The 17,542-nt window shown below is 43.0% G+C and overlaps 1 protein-coding gene and 1 non-coding gene across 2 annotated transcripts; one reads left to right on the top strand and one right to left on the bottom strand.

Annotated features, from left to right (window-relative positions):
- Nucleotides 1-545: 545 nt before the first annotated feature.
- On the bottom strand, nt 546-635 carry LOC132578704 (small nucleolar RNA SNORD93). Its single transcript, XR_009555914.1, has one exon. It is a non-coding gene; the product is annotated as a small nucleolar RNA SNORD93 (small nucleolar RNA).
- A 3,009-nt stretch (nt 636-3,644) lies between these two features.
- On the top strand, nt 3,645-16,906 carry TOMM7 (translocase of outer mitochondrial membrane 7). The gene is made up of 3 exons (XM_060248660.1): nt 3,645-4,461; nt 10,972-11,020; nt 16,685-16,906. Exons 1-3 carry the CDS (start codon nt 4,359-4,361, stop codon nt 16,698-16,700), a joined length of 168 nt encoding a protein of 55 aa, XP_060104643.1. The 5' UTR covers nt 3,645-4,358; the 3' UTR covers nt 16,701-16,906.
- The last annotated feature ends 636 nt before the right edge of the window (nt 16,907-17,542 follow it).

The following is a 17,542-nucleotide window of genomic DNA, read 5'->3' as shown; positions in this document are numbered from 1 at the left end:
AGATAGGCTATATTAGTAGATGCAGCACAAAACTAGGAAATATGTAAATCTTATCAATCAATGCTGTCACAGCTGCTGCAATTCAGTGAGGTGTGTGGAGGTGAGAGTGTATTTACTGATGTCCTTCTGTCAGTTTTCCTTTCCACATCTTTGAACAAACTCCAATAATTCTGCAACATTCAGAAATGATTAAAAAGGAACCAGAAGATTGACTGGAGGAATTTGTGAAAGGGAAACAGACATGTATATAAAGCACACACAGTTCTCAAACATATCTAGGTCAAGCAGATACAACCATTAAGATACATTAGACTGACAACTGGTACAGAGTCTGTTAATGAACAGAGGGCAAAACATTCCTGAATTCTGTAGGAGTTATGGCTGAAGTGTTTTTGGGCATATAGTGCTATCATATTTTCAAAACTGGACTATCCCACAACAACTAGGTTTCCTAGGGAGAAAAAAACAAGTATCTGTGTCTAGAAGCAACAATGGCGTTAACTGCAAAGATACGTTTAAACTTGAGCCTCTTTTAGCTCCAGTTCTGGCCTCAGAAAATCCTTTAAGCCATCAGATTTGTGTATAACACTCTACTGAGATATCCACAATCAGATCATGTTTTTCATCTTTGGCCAGATGTTCCATATTTAATGACAATGAATGAAATCACTTAAGCCAGTAGTATGTTCAAAAAATTAAAAAGTATTCATGCAATATACCTTTAGCCAGAGGCAACATGACTGTCTCATAAGTCTGCAACTTTTATTACAAAATCTGTCAAAGAAAAAAGGAAACCCAAGATTAACATTTTAAAATATATTCTGTGGGTTTATCTTTTTCTTTACACACAATTCATTCTTTAAAGTGTTTATTAGTTAAGTATATTAGCTTCAAAGGACAGTAACAATTTCCATATTTTAATAAAATAGTATCAAGAGAATTCTTATGATTCTCCCACTTTCATGTGGAACCATATGGTAAGTGTGATTATTCTATAGCTTATTCTATAGCTTTTAGGGCAGAGCTTTATCGCTGTATTAGAAAAAGCACAACAAAAAATGGGGCATACTAGGCACACAATTTTTAAGCAATTTCTAAATATATGCTAGTATGAACTGCTGCTACAACTTGACATTTCATAGAACCACAGAATTATAGAGTTGGAAGGGACCTCCAAGGTCATCTAGTCCAACCCCTGTACAGTGTAGGAATTCATGAATACCTCCCCCTAAGTTCACAGAATCAGCATTGCTGTCAGAGGGCCATCTAGCCTGTTTTAAATCCTCCAAAGAAGGAGAGCCCACCACCTCCCAAGGAAGCCTGTTCCTCTGAGGGACTGCTGTCAGGAAGTTCTCCTTTATGTTTAGCTGAAAACTCTTTTGATTTAATTTCAAACCGTTGGTTCTGGTCTGATCTTCTGGGGCAACAGAAAACCACATCCTCTATGACAGTACTTGAAGATCACCTTTCAGTTGTCTCCTCTCCAGGCAAAACATACTCAGCTCCTTCAGCCCTCATAGGACTTGGTCTCCAGACCCCCCACCATCTTCATTGCCCTTCGCTGACTCATTCCAGTTTGTCTATATCCTTCCTAAAAATTGTGGTGCCCAAAACTGGACACAATACTCTAGATAAGGTCTAACCAGAGCAAAGTAAAGATATCACTTCATGTGATCTGGACACTACTTCTGTTGATACAGTCCAAAATCGCATTTGCCTTTTTAGCTACTGCATCACACTGCTGACTCACGTTCTGTGCATGGTCCACTAAGACCTGTAAATCCTTATTGCACATACTACTGCCAAGACAAGTCTCCCCCATCCTATAAACTGGATTTTTCGTGCCTAAGAACATAAGAGAAGTTATGGTAGATCAGGCCAATGGCCCATCTAGTCCATCACTCTGACACACAGTGGCCAAAAAAAACAACAGGTGCCAGTGGGGCCAAGACACTAGAAGTCCTCCCACTATTGCCCCCCCCCCCCCAGCACCAAGAATACTGAGCATCACTTGCCCCAGGAGTTCCATCTATACCTTGTGGCTAATAGCCACTGATGGACCTCTGCACCATGTTTATCCAATCTCCATTTGAAGCCATCTATACTTGTAGCCTCCACCACCTCCTGTGGCAGTGAATTCCATGTGTTAATCACTCTTTGGGTGAAGAAGTACTTCCTTTTATCCATTCTAACCTGACTGCTCAGCAATTTCATGGTTCCCATGTGTTCTTGTCTGGTGAGAAAGGGAGAAAAGTATTTCTTTCTCTACCTTCTCTAACTCATGCATAATCTTGCAAACCTCTATCATGTCACCCCTCAGTCATCCTTTCTCCAACTAAAGAGCCCCAAGCACTTTAACTTTTCTTCATAGGGAAAGGTTCTACCTAAATGCAGAACTTTACATTCAGTATACATACTGAACAGGAGGGTAAGAAACAAAAAATGATAAGCATTATAATTCCTTTTGTATAATCTATAATCAGGCCACATTGGGAACTGCACAGTAAATCACTATCACAAAGTTCTGATTGCCTTATTTTAAAAAAGGCAGACTTTGGAGGATGGTGGAAGACTTTGGCGTGACTTTGTCTATGGGGTTGCAAAGAGCCAGACTCGACTGCGATTGAACAACAACAAATTAGTGTTTAAAAATGGCTACTAAAAAGATTAAGGGGTCCAAAGATATTCCTTCTTAGTAAAAGCTTAAAAGTTTGAAGTTTTTCAATTTAGGAAAAATAGGACTGCAACATTTAGTCAATTATTCGAAGTATGGAGTTAAAAGCCATTCATCTCATCATTGCAAAGATGCCCCTCATTAACTGGGTAATACGAAATATTTTAAATTTAAGTAATAAAAGTTACAGATAGCAAACACCACAGTAAAATAGATATTCTGCCTTTCTTCACAAAGATGGCTGCTGTTGTGATAAAAGCATCAACTAAAAACAAAGCAAACATGAGTTTTCGTCATCATTTTACACACACTTACATTTTAATTCATTTAAATTCATGGAATTATAAAGATTTCTTTAACTGCGTAACAGCCCCTAGGAAAAATATGACAAAAGGGACCATTAATAAAATTACAAAAGGTGTAGAGAGGCAAAGGATAATTTTGTTGTATTCAGTATCAAAACTGAGAATTCACAACGGAATGACAAGATGGGCACTAGAACAAAGTATTGCCTCGCACCATTAATTTGCATGACCCACTGCAACAATAGTTACAGGCATTAGTACAGAGGACTTAAAAATGAGAAATTAACAGAGGATAAAAACCTATCAGCTGCTATTAGCTATGATAGGCAAAGCCTCCATGTTCAGAGGCAGCATACATCTGCATGCTGGCTACAAACAAAAGCAGAGTGGATTTCTTGAGCTATAGTGGGGGTAGCCAAACTGTGGCTCTGGGGTCACATGTTCACACACATTGTGTGCCTCTCTAAGCCCCTACTGTCCCATCAGCTGGGTAGAAGGCATTTCTCTCTTTAAATCACTTCTCTAAGCCAAGCTAGTTGCAGCATGGAGAATGAATTTAAAGTTGCTTTCTTTTCACCTCTCTCTCCCTCACCCCATCTATTTGCCTGCCTTCCTTCCGGCTCTCAAGCATCTGACGTTTATTCTATGTGGCTCTTACGTTAAGCAAGTTTGGCCACCCCGTGGACTTTCCAAAAGTGCCTGACTGGTCACTGGTGGGAATAGACGACTGAATTAGATGCATCTCTTCTTATGTGAGTCAGGGTATCCTGTCAGAGGTAAAAACTACCTGAGAAAATCACGGTTGTTTTTTTTTATCTGGAAGGGACACAGACGTATAAAGCCGAAGCGGCAGATTCAAGTGTTACCTGTAGTGCTAAGGTGTGGAGTTACTATTTCCGGGCATTTAAACCCAATTTTAAATCTTCGTGACGACCCACAAGCGTGTACTCCGAGGGGGGCTATAGGGTGACTACGTAATACGAGCATTTGTGGAGCCAGCAGCCAGGGAAGGTAACGCCAGGCTTTGACTCCTGCTCTAGAAATTTCTACTCCTCCGCCCCCGCCCCCGTTTACTCAAGAACCAAATTCTGGGATCTCTCCAAGCTTCAGGAGCTACCAACGGAGAGAAGACTAGAGCGACGCATAACTTGAACTTCCGGTAAAGGCTGAAACCCGCCAGCGGCTATCATTTTCTCTGGGTGCTAGGAAGTGTCTCTCTACCCGCTTGTCAGCTCTATGGCGAAAGCGGCCCACAGGCTGCGCTGGAAGTTCAGAGTGGAAACCCCGTTGAGGCTTAGACAGGAAATGTCGTTCAAGAGCCGCGATGCAAGGCTTTCCCTTCCCGTTTCATCATCCGCTGGGTTTGTAGCACCGTCGCCATGCCGAGGCTGAGTAAAGAGGCGAAGCAGCGGCTGCAGCACCTCTTCAAAGGCGGCCAGTTCGCTATCCGGTGGGGCTTTATCCCCGTCGTGCTCTATTTAGGTCAGTGCTGAGAGGGAGAACCTTTGGGCCTCCATTAACTGCATAACGCACCTGGTGGGCGATTGTGATGCAGTGAATGGAAGGAGTCACCACGGGCTGGGGGGGGGGGGGTTGAAGGATCACGTGGGAGTTTTCCTTCTGTCGGTTGTTGCCACGGTGACCGCCCTTGGTTACACACGCGTACGCCTTATTTACATATACCCTCTTTTCTTCTCAGTGGGGACAAAAAGTGGTGCGCAAACACGTTCTTCCGCCTTCCATTTTATATTTACAACAATTCTGTGAGATAGGTTGCACCAAGACTTCGGGACTAGCCCAAGGTCACCCAGCGAGCTTCCAAGATAGAGAGGGAGTTAAAGCCTGGATCTCCCAGATCCTGGACTGATGGTCTAACAGTTTTCACCTCATTTCTTGTCATGTTTGTTTCCTCAACCTAAATCTATGCATTTGCCATGTTTACACTCTTCCCTTCCTCCAGGGAGCTCAGGGTCATGTACATCATTCTCCATTTTATCTTTACAACAACCCTATGTAGCAGATTAAGCTGAGAGAGAGTAATTAGCCCAGTAAGCTTTAAGGTCCACTGGGGTGACTCCTTGCTATTCCAGCACTGCGAATCTGGAGTCTTGGCAAAATTTGGCAAAGTTAAGGAGTGAGCTGACTTGGGATATTTCTCCCTTAATGACTAATATTTTAGTTACGGTGAAATTCTTAATGTAAAAAAGTACTCAAAGCCATCCGAATGATGCAGTCCATGGTACATGTTGGTTTCTACTTACCTCATTTTACTGCATTTGTAGATCAAAGCTAAATTTTTGGATGGGAGTATAACTCGGAACACTTTCTGTTACAGAGGATATACTCCTGCAGCATTTGTTGGATACTAAAAACCCTTCTCCAGGTTGATGTTTTTGTATTTTCTATTGGAGTTAGTTCTGCAGTAGACTTTTCCAAAAGTTCTGTAGTGCAGGGTCGGGCATAAAGTAGGCTGCAGCCCACAGATCTCAAATGCCTGATAGTTACTAAAGTTTTCTAGAAGTTTGGTGTATTCCTGCTCCTGAGACACTATTTCTTAAGCTAGAGGGCATTCTCAGGACAGTTTAATACAACTAGTTGTGTTTAATTATTCTGTATCAGCAGAGGTCATTCTGAAGGAAAACAGGTGCTGGAACTCATTTGCATATGTCACACACTCCTGACATCACCAGAAGTGCATCCAGAGGAGTGAAAGAAAGAAAAAAAATGAAAAGAAGGAAGATAGAATGAAATAAAAAGACAGAAAATGGATGAAAGAAGGAAAGGAAGGGAAAGGTAGAAAAAAAGATGGGGAGAAAGGAGTAAGAGAAAGAAAAATGAAAGGAAGGTAGACAGAATGAAAGGAAAAGTCAAAGACACACAGAGAGAAACAGAAAGAATAGAAGGAAGGAAGAGGTAGAAAAAAATGGGGAGAAAGGAGTTAAAGAAGGAAACATGAAATTATTCACCCTGTCCTCTCCACGGCCTCCTCTCCCTAACCCTTGAAAGGTCTCCCAGCCACCCGGCGAGGCCAGGCCACGCACGAGGTCTGCTTGGGGTAACGTAGAGAAAACTCTCCTGGTTGCCTTAAGCAGGCCTCATGTGGCTTGGGCACTTTCCAGCTGCCTCCCCCCAACCCCTGAAAGGCCTCCCGGCTGCCTGGAGATGCCAGGCTGAAAATGAAGCATGCTTGGGGCAGCTGGGAGAAAACTCTCCTAGTCACCTAAATCAGGCCTTGTGTGTTCCAGCCTCTCCAAACCCACCTCCCCCCAACCCCTGAAAGGCCTCTCAGTGGCCCAGAGGGGCCACGCTGCACATGAGGCCTGCTTGAGGTGACCAGGAGAAAACTCTTGTTGCCCCAAGCAGGCCTTGCATAGCCTGGGCACTCTCCGGCCGCCTGTCCCTGATAGGACAACGAGCCTCCCCAACTCACCCTTCCATGCTGGGTCTCGGCGGCAGCAGTGAGTGTCTTCCTTGAGGTGGAGGTAGGTGGGGATGATGTGGGGCAGCCCCCCCCCTGAGGTTCCAGAACAGGACTCTGGGCCATTCCAGCCCAAACCTACGCCTTTGTATCAGACAAAGTGAGTTTTGACTCATAAAAACTTATATTCTTGGGAATCTTGTTCATTTTTGAGTTGTTGTTGGATTTAAATTGTAATTATCTTGTGTATTCATGTAGTGGACTAGTAAGGAAAAAAGCATGAGAAAGCCATTGCCCCAAGGTTCTGCAAACTGAAATAGGGGGAGAGATGGTGCTCAGTGGTAGAGCATCTGCTTGGTAAGCAGAAGGTCCCAGGTTCAATCCCCGGCATCTCCAAAAAAGGGTCCAGGCAAATAGGTGTGAAAAACCTCAGCTTGAGACGTGGAGAGCCGCTGCCACTCTGAGTAGACAATACTGACTTTGATGGCCCAAGGGTCTGATTCAGTATAAGGCAGTTTCATATGTCCATATGTCCAAATATCAAAGAAACCCTTGTTCAACTACAGCACATCTTTCCTGATGACATCACTGCCCTATTCCACCACGTGCTCACCACTACCTACTTCCAATGGAACAATAACTTTTATGAAAGGATCGATGGAGTTGCCATGGGAAGCCCTGTCATCGCTAACTTTTACATGGAAACCTTCGAAGATACAGCGCTAAGATCTGCCCTCCTAAAAGCATGTTGCTGGCTCCGATATGTGGATGATGTTTTTGCCATCTGGAGTCATGGAGAGACTGCTTTGAATAACTTTCTCCTTCATCTGAATTCAGTCCATCCTCGTATCCAGTTCACCGTGGAGAAAGAAAACAATGGTCAACTTGCCTTTCTTGACGTTCTCATTACCAGGAAAGATGACGGAAAACTTGGCCACACTGTATTCAGGAAACCCACACACACCGATCGCTATCTAAATAAGAATTCCAATCATCATCCTCGCCAAAAACGTACAGTTGTAAAAACCCTCATTCACCGTGCATCACGCATCTGTGAACCAAGCCAACTCCAACAGGAACTACACCACCTCAAACAGTCACTGCAGGCCAATGGATACTCCCAACAAGAAATTAGAAGAGCCCTCCATCCCAGGAGACCATTCACACCAAATCCCGAGCCACACACAAATGTGGGTACAGCCTTCTTGCCCTACATAAAATCTGTCACCGACCGCATTGGCAAAATTCTCAAACGCCATAATGTTGACAGTCTTCAAGCCCACACAACAGATCCGCCACATGCTGCGCTCGGCTAAAGATATGAGAGATCCACTTTCAACCCCTGGAGTCTACAAAATACCCTGCTCCTGTGGTGCAGTCTACATTGGCACTACCCAACGCGGTATCAACACCCGTCTTACCGAACACAAGAGACACTGTCGCTTGTTTCAGCCAGAAAAATCAGCTGTAGCTGAACATGCACTTCAAGAAGGAGACCACGTCATCCACTTTGAAAGAACTGAAGTCCTTTCTACGGTCTCACATTATCATACCCGCCTGAACAGAGAAGCTATTGAGATTTACAAACACCAGCACAATTTTAACAGAAAGGAAGAAGGCATTTTCATCCACCAATCTTGGTACCCAGCTCTGCAAAACACCCTACAGACTATAAATTGCAGAAAGTCTCAGAACAACCAGCAAATTCCACAGAACAATCAGCACAGTCAACAACCATCTTCCTTATCTTCAAACCCCTTCCAACCCTCCCAGCAATTAACACAGAACAATGGTCACATTCAACAGCCAGTTTCCTTATCACTACCCTTCCAGGAAGCCCCACCAAACAGTGGGCACATCCACAAACCAATTGCCCTTTCATCACACCCCCTCCAGCCTAGAAATAGCAGCTCTCCAGCAACCCTGGCTCCACTCAATGCACAGCAGCCAAGAAGGTCTGAGCGCCTGCTCCGGCTGCAACGCCACTGAGGATGTTCTCCGCAGCTGAGAATGAAACGTCTGGAAGGAAAACTTTCTCCAGTAGAACACGGCACTTGATCCCGAAAGATTCTACAAACCCTAATGATGTTACCAGCCGTGAAAACCTGAAATCTTTGTCCAAATATCGTTGATCAGTTTTTCTTTTACGCTGTCACAGATTACCTAGCTAACAGAGCCTATTGAAATTATTGGAGCTCATCATATGCTGTTCTAATGTTTTTTGGTCAACACTCAAAGACTAGTGAAAGTCTCATCTTGCTAGATTAATCCCAGCTTGTCCAGAATGCAGAAGCAAGGGTACTCATGGGCACCCCAATATCTGCACATATTCAACCTGTGCTTTGCCATCTGCATTGGCTCCAAGTTGAGTACTGGGTCTGTTTCAAAGTTCTGTTTTTGACCTTCAGAGCCCTTAACAGTCCCAATGTACCTGTGGGACTGCCTCACCCGGTATGCCCCCTGAAAAGCTTTATGCTTGGGTGACCAAAACTTATTAGTGATTCCTGGTCCAAAATAAGTCTGTCTGTCCTCAACCAGGGTCAGAGCCCTTTCGGCCCCAGCCTGGTGGAATTCTCTACCTAGTAATATCCACGCCTTGTGGGACATTGCTCAATTCCACAGGGTGTGCACAACAGAGATGTTCTATTAGGCCTGTGGTTGAGAACAGCAGTGGTTCTTAACCATGGTCTCTATATGTCTGCCTTATCAACCTTACTATAGGGGATCTATCCCATGGGGGAGTATAGTGATTTGTATGCCATCAACTGTGTACTGTATGTTGCATTGTTTTATTTGGTTAACTATGCTAATTTTATTCAATAATGCTTTACTATGTTTATTATGATGTACTATAAACATATAAACTATATTTATTATGATGTTCCTGAACCCTTCCAGGGAGGCAGTTTTATAAATTCAATAAATAATCCTAACCAGAGTTACACACATCTAATGGATCTTCAATGGATTTGGAAGGGTATAACTCTGTTTAGGATTGCAGTGTAAAATAGCTTCTCGTTTACCTGCGCCAGAGGTTAGAATCTTGTTCTTGTGCCTTGCAGAATTAGAATTCTCTTGTCAGATTTTTAACAAAAGCCATAATGCATTTTAGATACTCTTTTCAAAGGAGTAAACATAAGAACATAAGAGAAGCCATGTTGGATCAGGCCAATGGCCCATCCAGTCCAACACTCTGTGTCACACAGTGGCCAAATTTTTATTTATTTATATATATACACACACACACACACACACACACACACTGTGGCTAATAGCCACTGATGGACCTTTGCTCCATATTTTTATCTAAACCCCTCTTGAAGGTGGCCATGCTTGTGGCCGCCACCACCTCCTGTGGCAGTGAATTCCATATGTTAATCACCCTTTGGGTGAAGAAGTACTTCCTTTTATCCATTTTAACCTGTCTGCTCAGCAATTTCATCGAATGCCCATGAGTTCTTGTATTGTGAGAAAGGGAGAAAAGTACCTCTTTCTCTACTTTTTCCATCCCATGCAGTGTTGTCAGAGGTGTTGAAAATATTTTCCTGGAGAGTGAAAGTACCTGCTTAAGAGCAAACCTATTTTTAGTATTTATATAGTATTTATGGCACAGTATTTATGTTTAAATTAGGCATATGCTCATTGTGTATGGCTGAAATAGGAGAGAAGGAGTAAAAGCCTTAATATTTTTTGCAGGGCTGTTGAAGTGGGTTATCAACAATAATTTTTTTGTCTCTAGTTTCTGTGCCACAGATATATGAACAGCCAGACCTACTAACATAACACAATCAACAGAAGTGGGTTTTTTTTTTCATTTTTGGTGGAAGGAAGTTTACTTGGTGCTTGGAAGTTACCAGACTTCCTGACACTGGCGGCAGAATTTCAAAGGGTTTGTTACAGGGGTTTTCCCAGGTCTTGGTGGGTTCATTTAGCAAACAACTTCTATTCCCTGTATTTTCACATGATTACTGGTAAAGGAAATTTTTGTTAGCAGTCTGACTTCCTCTTTGTGCTGCTTTGTGAACAAGGTAGCTTTCAGTTTAAGTGTATCAGTGGTGCCACTAAATGTCCAGGGCACTATGGTCATGCTCTGTAGAGCATCATCCATAAGATCGGGGTTTTTTTTGCACTGGTCAATAATTTATTTGATTTGTTAAGGAAACAGTCTAAGCTTATTACTGCTGCTTGAGATGGACTAGCCACCCATTCTTTCAGTAGCAAGAACTGAGCCTGCTTCTTACTGGACTTGATGGGCTTGATGGCAGTAGATGCCTTGCTGTGAAGGAATTACTAGCTGGATATCAGATGGGACTTTAGAAATGCATCCTCTGTTCCCATTGAAGTCCCCTTGGAGGGGATGTGGGCTGTCCAGGCAACAATGGGATGGGCCTCTGCACTTTAATGTATTTGGGGGAGATAGTGCGGAATGTTACATTTCACTAAGCTGTAATATTATATTGTGATATGGTGAATCATCAGTGTACATATGCATGTGTATGAATACCATCTGTAAATATTTGGTGTTGTGTAAGACAATAAGGATGTAATTTGATACATTATTTTTCTGCCTTCAGGCTTTAAGAGAGGTGCAGATCCTGGAATGCCAGAACCAACCCTTTTAAGGTATGTGTTCATCTCTTAATACTTATGCTGAATTAGTGAGTGTTGAAAAGGGGGGAAATGTGATCACTAGAAGATGGTACTTTGAGACCTACAGTGAAATTCTAAGCAGAGTAAGTGAGGCTTAGAAAGGTGCCACTCTGCTTGGAATGGCACTGGTGTTAGGGTTGCTAATCCCCAGGTGGGGGCAGGGGATCCCCCAGTTTGGAGGCCCTCCCCCCGCTTCAGGGTCGTCTGAAAGCGGGGGGGAGGGGAGGGAAATGTCTGCTGGGAACTCTGTTATTCCCTATGGTTATTTATTCCCATAGAAAATAATGGAGAATTGATCCATGGGTATCTGGGGCTCTGGGGGGCTATTTTTTGAGGTAGAGGCACCAAATTTTCAGTACAGCATCTAGTGCCTCTCCCCAAAATATCCCCCAAGTTTCAAAACGATTGGACCAGGGGGTCCAATTCTATGAGCCCCAAAAGAAGGTGCCCCTATCCTTCATTATTTCCTATAAAGGAAGCCATTGAAAAGGTGTGCCGTCCCTTTAAATGTGATGGCCAGAACTCCCTTTGGAGTTCAGTTATGCTTGTCACAGTCTTGATCTTGGCTCCACCCCCAAAGTCCCCAGATATTTCTTAAATTGGACTTGGCAACCCTAACTGGTGTACATGTGAGTGACATCAGGCAAATTAAGTTTTGGCTATTGTTCAAGAATGTACAGGCCGTTTGGTGCTAGCATTTGTTAGTTAAAGGGTCAGGGCAGAATCTTGGTCAATCACGGACATTACTGTATCAGGATTTTGGATGAATGAATTACCATGAGTTGTGCTACCTGTTCCACGTGCTACCTGTTCGTGCTACCTGTTCCACGTGCAGGGCACGTGATTTCTGTGCTACCTGTTCCACGTGCAGGGCAGGAGAGACAGGCACAAATTAGAAGTCTCAATGTGTGGATGAGACGATGGTGTAAGGAGGAAGGGTTTAAGTTTGTTAGGCACTGGGATGCTTTCTGGAACAAGCGGGAGCTGTACAAAAGAGACGGTCTCCACTTGTCCCCGGATGGAACCAGGCTGCTGGCGCTTAAAATCAAAAAGGTGGCAGAGCAGTTTTTAAACTAAATCTTGGGGGAAAGCCGACAGGAGATGAAATGTCTCTGGTTCGGGAGGACTCTTCTCAAAGAGATGAAGGGTTAGCTGCTATTTTTCTACCGGGTAACGGACCGGAGTTGTCCACTGTGAAGGTGACAAACAATATGGACTGTCTGCCAGTGTCTCGAGGCGGCAGGAGGAAGGTGGCGGGCCTAGCTCGCCTGGGAAATTATAGATGTTTGTATGCAAATGCTAGAAGTGTTCAAAGTAAAATTGGTGAATTGGAATGTTTAGTGTTGGGAGAAAACATAGACATTGTGGGAATTTCAGAAACTTGGTGGAATGAGGAGAATCAGTGGGACACGGTGATTCCTGGATATAAGCTATATCGGAAGGATAGGGAGGGAAGGGTTGGAGGTGGGGTGGCTCTGTATGTCAGAGAGGATATACGGTCCAGTAAGGCTGAGATCAGAGAATTAGATTCACTTTTAGAAATGCTTTGGGTTGAAATAGAGGGCCCAAAAGGAAATTTAATTATGGGAGTTTGTTATCGCCCACCAAATCAAAAGAGAGAGGACGATTATAATATGATGGAAGGCTTAAAGATAGCGGCTAAACGTAAAAACTGTGTTGTAATAGGTGATTTTAACTACCCGCAGATTGATTGGGTCAATATGTGTTCTGGTCGAGAGAAAGAGATTGAGTTTCTTGATGCTCTCAATGACTGTGCTATGGAGCAGATGGTCTCAGAACCTACCAGGGGTGGGGCGATCCTGGATTTGGTCCTAAGTAATGCCCAAGACTTGGTGAGAGATGTAAAAGTGATTGCGCCGCTTGGGAGCAGTGACCATAATGTTATTGATTTCACCGTTTGTATAAATAGGGAGTTGTCCAAAAAGACCACCACAACCACGTTTAACTTTAAAAGGGGTAAATACACTGAGATGAGGAGGCATGTGAGGAAGAAACTGAAAGGAAAGGTACATACGGTCAAAACCCTTGGGGAAGCTTGGACGCTATTTAAAACTATAATCCTAGAAGCTCAGATAAAATACATACCACAAGATAGGAAAGGCACAAACAGGCATAAGAAAAGGCCTGCGTGGTTAACAAACAAAGTAATGGAAGCTGTAAAAGGTAAGAAGGACTCCTTTAAGCGGTGGAAAACCAGTCCAAGTGAGATTAGTAAAAGGGAACACAGGCTGTGGCAAATCAAATGCAAGACTGTGATCAGGCAGGCAAAAAGGGACTATGAGGAGCATATTGCAAAAAACATAAAGACCAACAATAAAACTTTCTTCAAATATATTAGAAGTAGGAAACCAGCCAGGGAGGCAGTGGGGCCCTTGGATGACCATGGGGTAAAAGGATTACTGAAGGAGGATAGGGAAATGGCTGAAAAGCTAAATGAATTTTTTGCCTCCGTCTTCACTGTAGAAGACGAGAACTTTTTGCCCGCCCCAGAACCACTAATTTTGGAAGGGGTGTTGAAAGACCTGAGTCAGATTGAGGTGACAAATGAGGAGGTCCTACAACTGATAGACAAATTAAAAACTAATAAGTCACCGGGTCCGGATGGCATACATCCGAGAGTTCTGAAGGAACTCAAAGTTGAACTTGTGGATCTTCTAACAAAAATCTGTAATCTTTCATTGAAATCTGCCTCCATTCCTGAGGACTGGAAGGTAGCAAATGTCACTCCCATCTTTAAAAAAGGTTCCAGAGGAGATCCGGGAAATTACAGGCCAGTCAGTCTGACTTCAATACCGGGAAAGTTGGTAGAAACCATTATCAAGGACAGAATGAGTAGGCACATTGATGAACACGGGTTATTGAGGAAGACTCAGCATGGGTTCTGCAAGGGAAGATCTTGCCTCACTAACCTGTTGCATTTCTTTGAGGGGGTGAACAAACATGTGGACAAAGGAGACCCGATAGATGTTGTTTACCTTGACTTCCAGAAAGCTTTTGATAAAGTTCCTCATCAAAGGCTCCTTAGAAAGCTTGAGAATCATGGAGTAAAAGGACAGGTCCTCTTGTGGATCAAAAACTGGCTGAGTAATAGGAAGCAGAGAGTGAGTATAAATGGGCAGTCTTCGCAGTGGAGGACGGTAAGCAGTGGGGTGCCGCAGGGCTCGGTACTGGGTCCCATGCTCTTTAACTTGTTCATAAATGATTTAGAGTTGGGAGTGAGCAGTGAAGTGGCCAAGTTTGCGGATGACACTAAATTGTTCAGGGTGGTGAGAACCAGAGAGGATTGTGAGGAACTCCAAAGGGATCTGTTGAGGCTGGGTGAGTGGGCGTCAACGTGGCAGATGCGGTTCAATGTGGCCAAGTGCAAAGTAATGCACATTGGGGCTAAGAATCCCAGCTACAAATACAAGTTGATGGGGTGTGAACTGGCAGAGACTGATCAAGAGAGAGATCTTGGGGTCATGATAGATAACTCACTGAAAGTGTCAAGACAGTGTGCGTTTGCAATAAAAAAGGCCAATGCCATGCTGGGAATTATTAGGAAGGGAATTGAAAACAAATCAGCCAGTATCATAATGCCCCTGTATAAATCGATGGTGCGGTCTCATTTGGAGTACTGTGTGCAGTTCTGGTCGCCGCACCTCAAAAAGGATATTATAGCTTTAGAGAAGGTGCAGAGAAGGGCAACTAGAATGATTAAAGGGCTGGAGCACTTTCCCTATGAAGAAAGGTTGAAACGCTTGGGACTCTTCAGCTTGGAGAAACGTCGACTGCGGGGTGACATGATAGAGGTTTACAAGATAATGCATGGAATGGAGAAAGTAGAGAAAGAAGTACTTTTCTCCCTTTCTCACAATACAAGAACTCGTGGGCATTCGATGAAATTGCTGAGCAGACAGGTTAAGACGGATAAAAGGAAGTACTTCTTCACCCAAAGGGTGATTAACATGTGGAATTCACTGCCACAGGAGGTGATGGTGATGGCGGCCACAAGTATAGCCACCTTCAAGAGGGGTTTAGATAAAAATATGGAGCACAGGTCCATCAGTGGCTATTAGCCACAGTGTATGTGTGTATATAACATTTTTTGCCACTGTGTGACACAGAGTGTTGGACTTGATGGGCCGTTGGCCTGATCCAACATGGCTTCTCTTATGTTCTTATGTTCTTATGTTGTGGTGTTTTGAATTCTCTAAGAGCTTAATTTCAACTGTAATAAAGGAAACCTTTTGTCTCTTTATCCTCAAAAACTTAGCTTGTTTGAGGTGGAATCTGGGATGAGCAGGATAGGGAAGGGATTGCACATTTTTAGCAGTAAGCAAGTAGTTAAACTCAAGGCTTGTAACAATATGCTGTGATGTTGTTTTAAAAACCATACCGCCAAGATCTGTAATTGTTAATGCATTAGAAGTCTTTTAAAAATATTCTTTAAACAGAAAGCAAAAAGATGTTTTATTACAATGAAACTTGAAAGTGGTAGTTATATTCTCTGTTAATTCTGAAAAGTGAAATAAGCACATTTTCTCAAGACATTTACCTTGTTATTATTTATGGAAAAATTATGGAAAGGTTTATGACATGCCCCCACCCACCAGAGGAAGCAGGTTGGGGCTAACTGGAAGTCTGAAGGCAGTTGACTCAGAGTTGTGGTTGGTCCTCTTGAGCTCTCTTTCTCATTATACTGACAGCATTAGCTTACTATAACAGTGGTGGAAATTTCTGTATAATGACAAGTTCAGTGTGCCAGAATCCTACACTCAAGTAGATGCTTTTCCAGAGTTGTTAAAATGTTTTTAGTAAGTTCTAACATTGTTTTGTTAACATGCTTTGATTCATCTTGTATCTAATACAAAATGAGTATGATGGCGAAATATTTCTGGAAAATAGGGTGAGTACGGCTATTCTTGGGGAAGCAAGTCATCTTTTATAGCCTTCCTTTTTAAACTAAAGAGAGCCCCATGGTGCAGAGTGTTAAAGCTGCAGTACTGCGGTACTAAGCTCTGCTCACGACCTGAGTTCGATTCCCGGCAGAAGCTGGGTTTTCAGGTAGCCGGCTCGAGGTTGACTCAGCCTTCCATCCTTCTGAGGTTGGTAAAATGAGTACCCAGCTTGCTGGGGGGAAAGTGTAGATGACTGGGGAAGGCAATGGCAAATCACCTCGTAAAAAGTCTGCTGTGAAAACATTGTGAAAGCAACATCACCCCAGAGTCGGAAATGACTGGTGCTTGCACAGGGGCCTTTCCTTTTCCTTTATAAACTAAGGAAATTATAATTCTTTCTTTATTGAAGCTGGGTATGTTTGCTTGTTTGATTTAAATTGATAAATATAATATAAAAACAGAATAGACTATGAAGATACTATTCTGCAAGAGGAAAAGGTAATGAAACATTTTGGTTTAGAAATCCTTGTCTGTTCTTTGCCTAGGCATTCTCCCTGAAAGTCTACTGATAAAATTGGGTTTTCAGTCTTGTTTTAATGATTCCCCAATCATACCCATGTTGTTAATGTAGTTGTGCACATATTGGGATCTTCCACAGCAGAATAAGTTGTGCTCTTTGAGGTTTTGCTGCTTATAACATCTTAGAGATCTGACCTTGATCCTCTTTTTCTCCTAGTCTGCTTTGGGGATGAAGGATTTAACCATAATATTCTGGAAGTACGCGCTGAACAACTAAAGTTATTGAAGATGTATACGTCCCATCTATTGAAGTTTGGCACTGACCAGCGCTTCCCAGACATCGTAGAATATGCTTACCACACAAGGGAATTTCTGTCAATGTAATTTATTTGTGTCACACTTTCATTTTCTACTGTTGGAATAAATGTTTCATCTTAAACCACTGTTGAGGAAATTCTGTTTTTCCAAGTTATGACATACAGTGACTGTCATTTTCCCTTTTCCAGTGTTTCAGAATCTAGGGATTTAATTGTTTCAGCCTTCCCCCATGGAATTATTTAATTCTAGGTAGCTTGCTCTTCATTTAGCAGGCATCTATGGTGCAGACCAAAGACAATATATCTTCAGCAGTGATACAGAAAAGGTTGTCATGGTCAGTAGACTTACAGTCAATGTAATGTTTGTGGAAAGCACCTTGTACTCATTCTAATCACTATTGTTTTGAGAACACTAGAGGACAACAGCCTCTATGGGGCATGCACAACTTGCATGAGGACTGATCCTGACTGGGTGTGGTACTCTTGTTCTCCTTCCCCCATGAAAAGGCATGGGGGTGGGTGGGAATGAGTTCTGCACTGCAGGCCCAATAAGGATTGAGCCCTTGTGTATTTTAAAATGGTGGCAAGCTCATGGTGGCCAAAAAGACATAGTCACATTTAGTCTGACTCTTAGATGTTCTGCATAAATGATAAAATGGGCATCCTTGGGTGGCTGAAGATTGGGAATTGGAGATATTGCCAGAAGAACTATGTATGGGGCTCAGCTTCTCCCAGTGCAGTATACTGATTAGCCTTTC

The sequence above is a fragment of the Heteronotia binoei genome, chromosome 10 (genome assembly GCF_032191835.1).
Source record: "Heteronotia binoei isolate CCM8104 ecotype False Entrance Well chromosome 10, APGP_CSIRO_Hbin_v1, whole genome shotgun sequence".
Taxonomy (NCBI): domain Eukaryota; kingdom Metazoa; phylum Chordata; class Lepidosauria; order Squamata; family Gekkonidae; genus Heteronotia; species Heteronotia binoei.
This window is presented reverse-complemented; position numbering and strand designations above follow the sequence as displayed.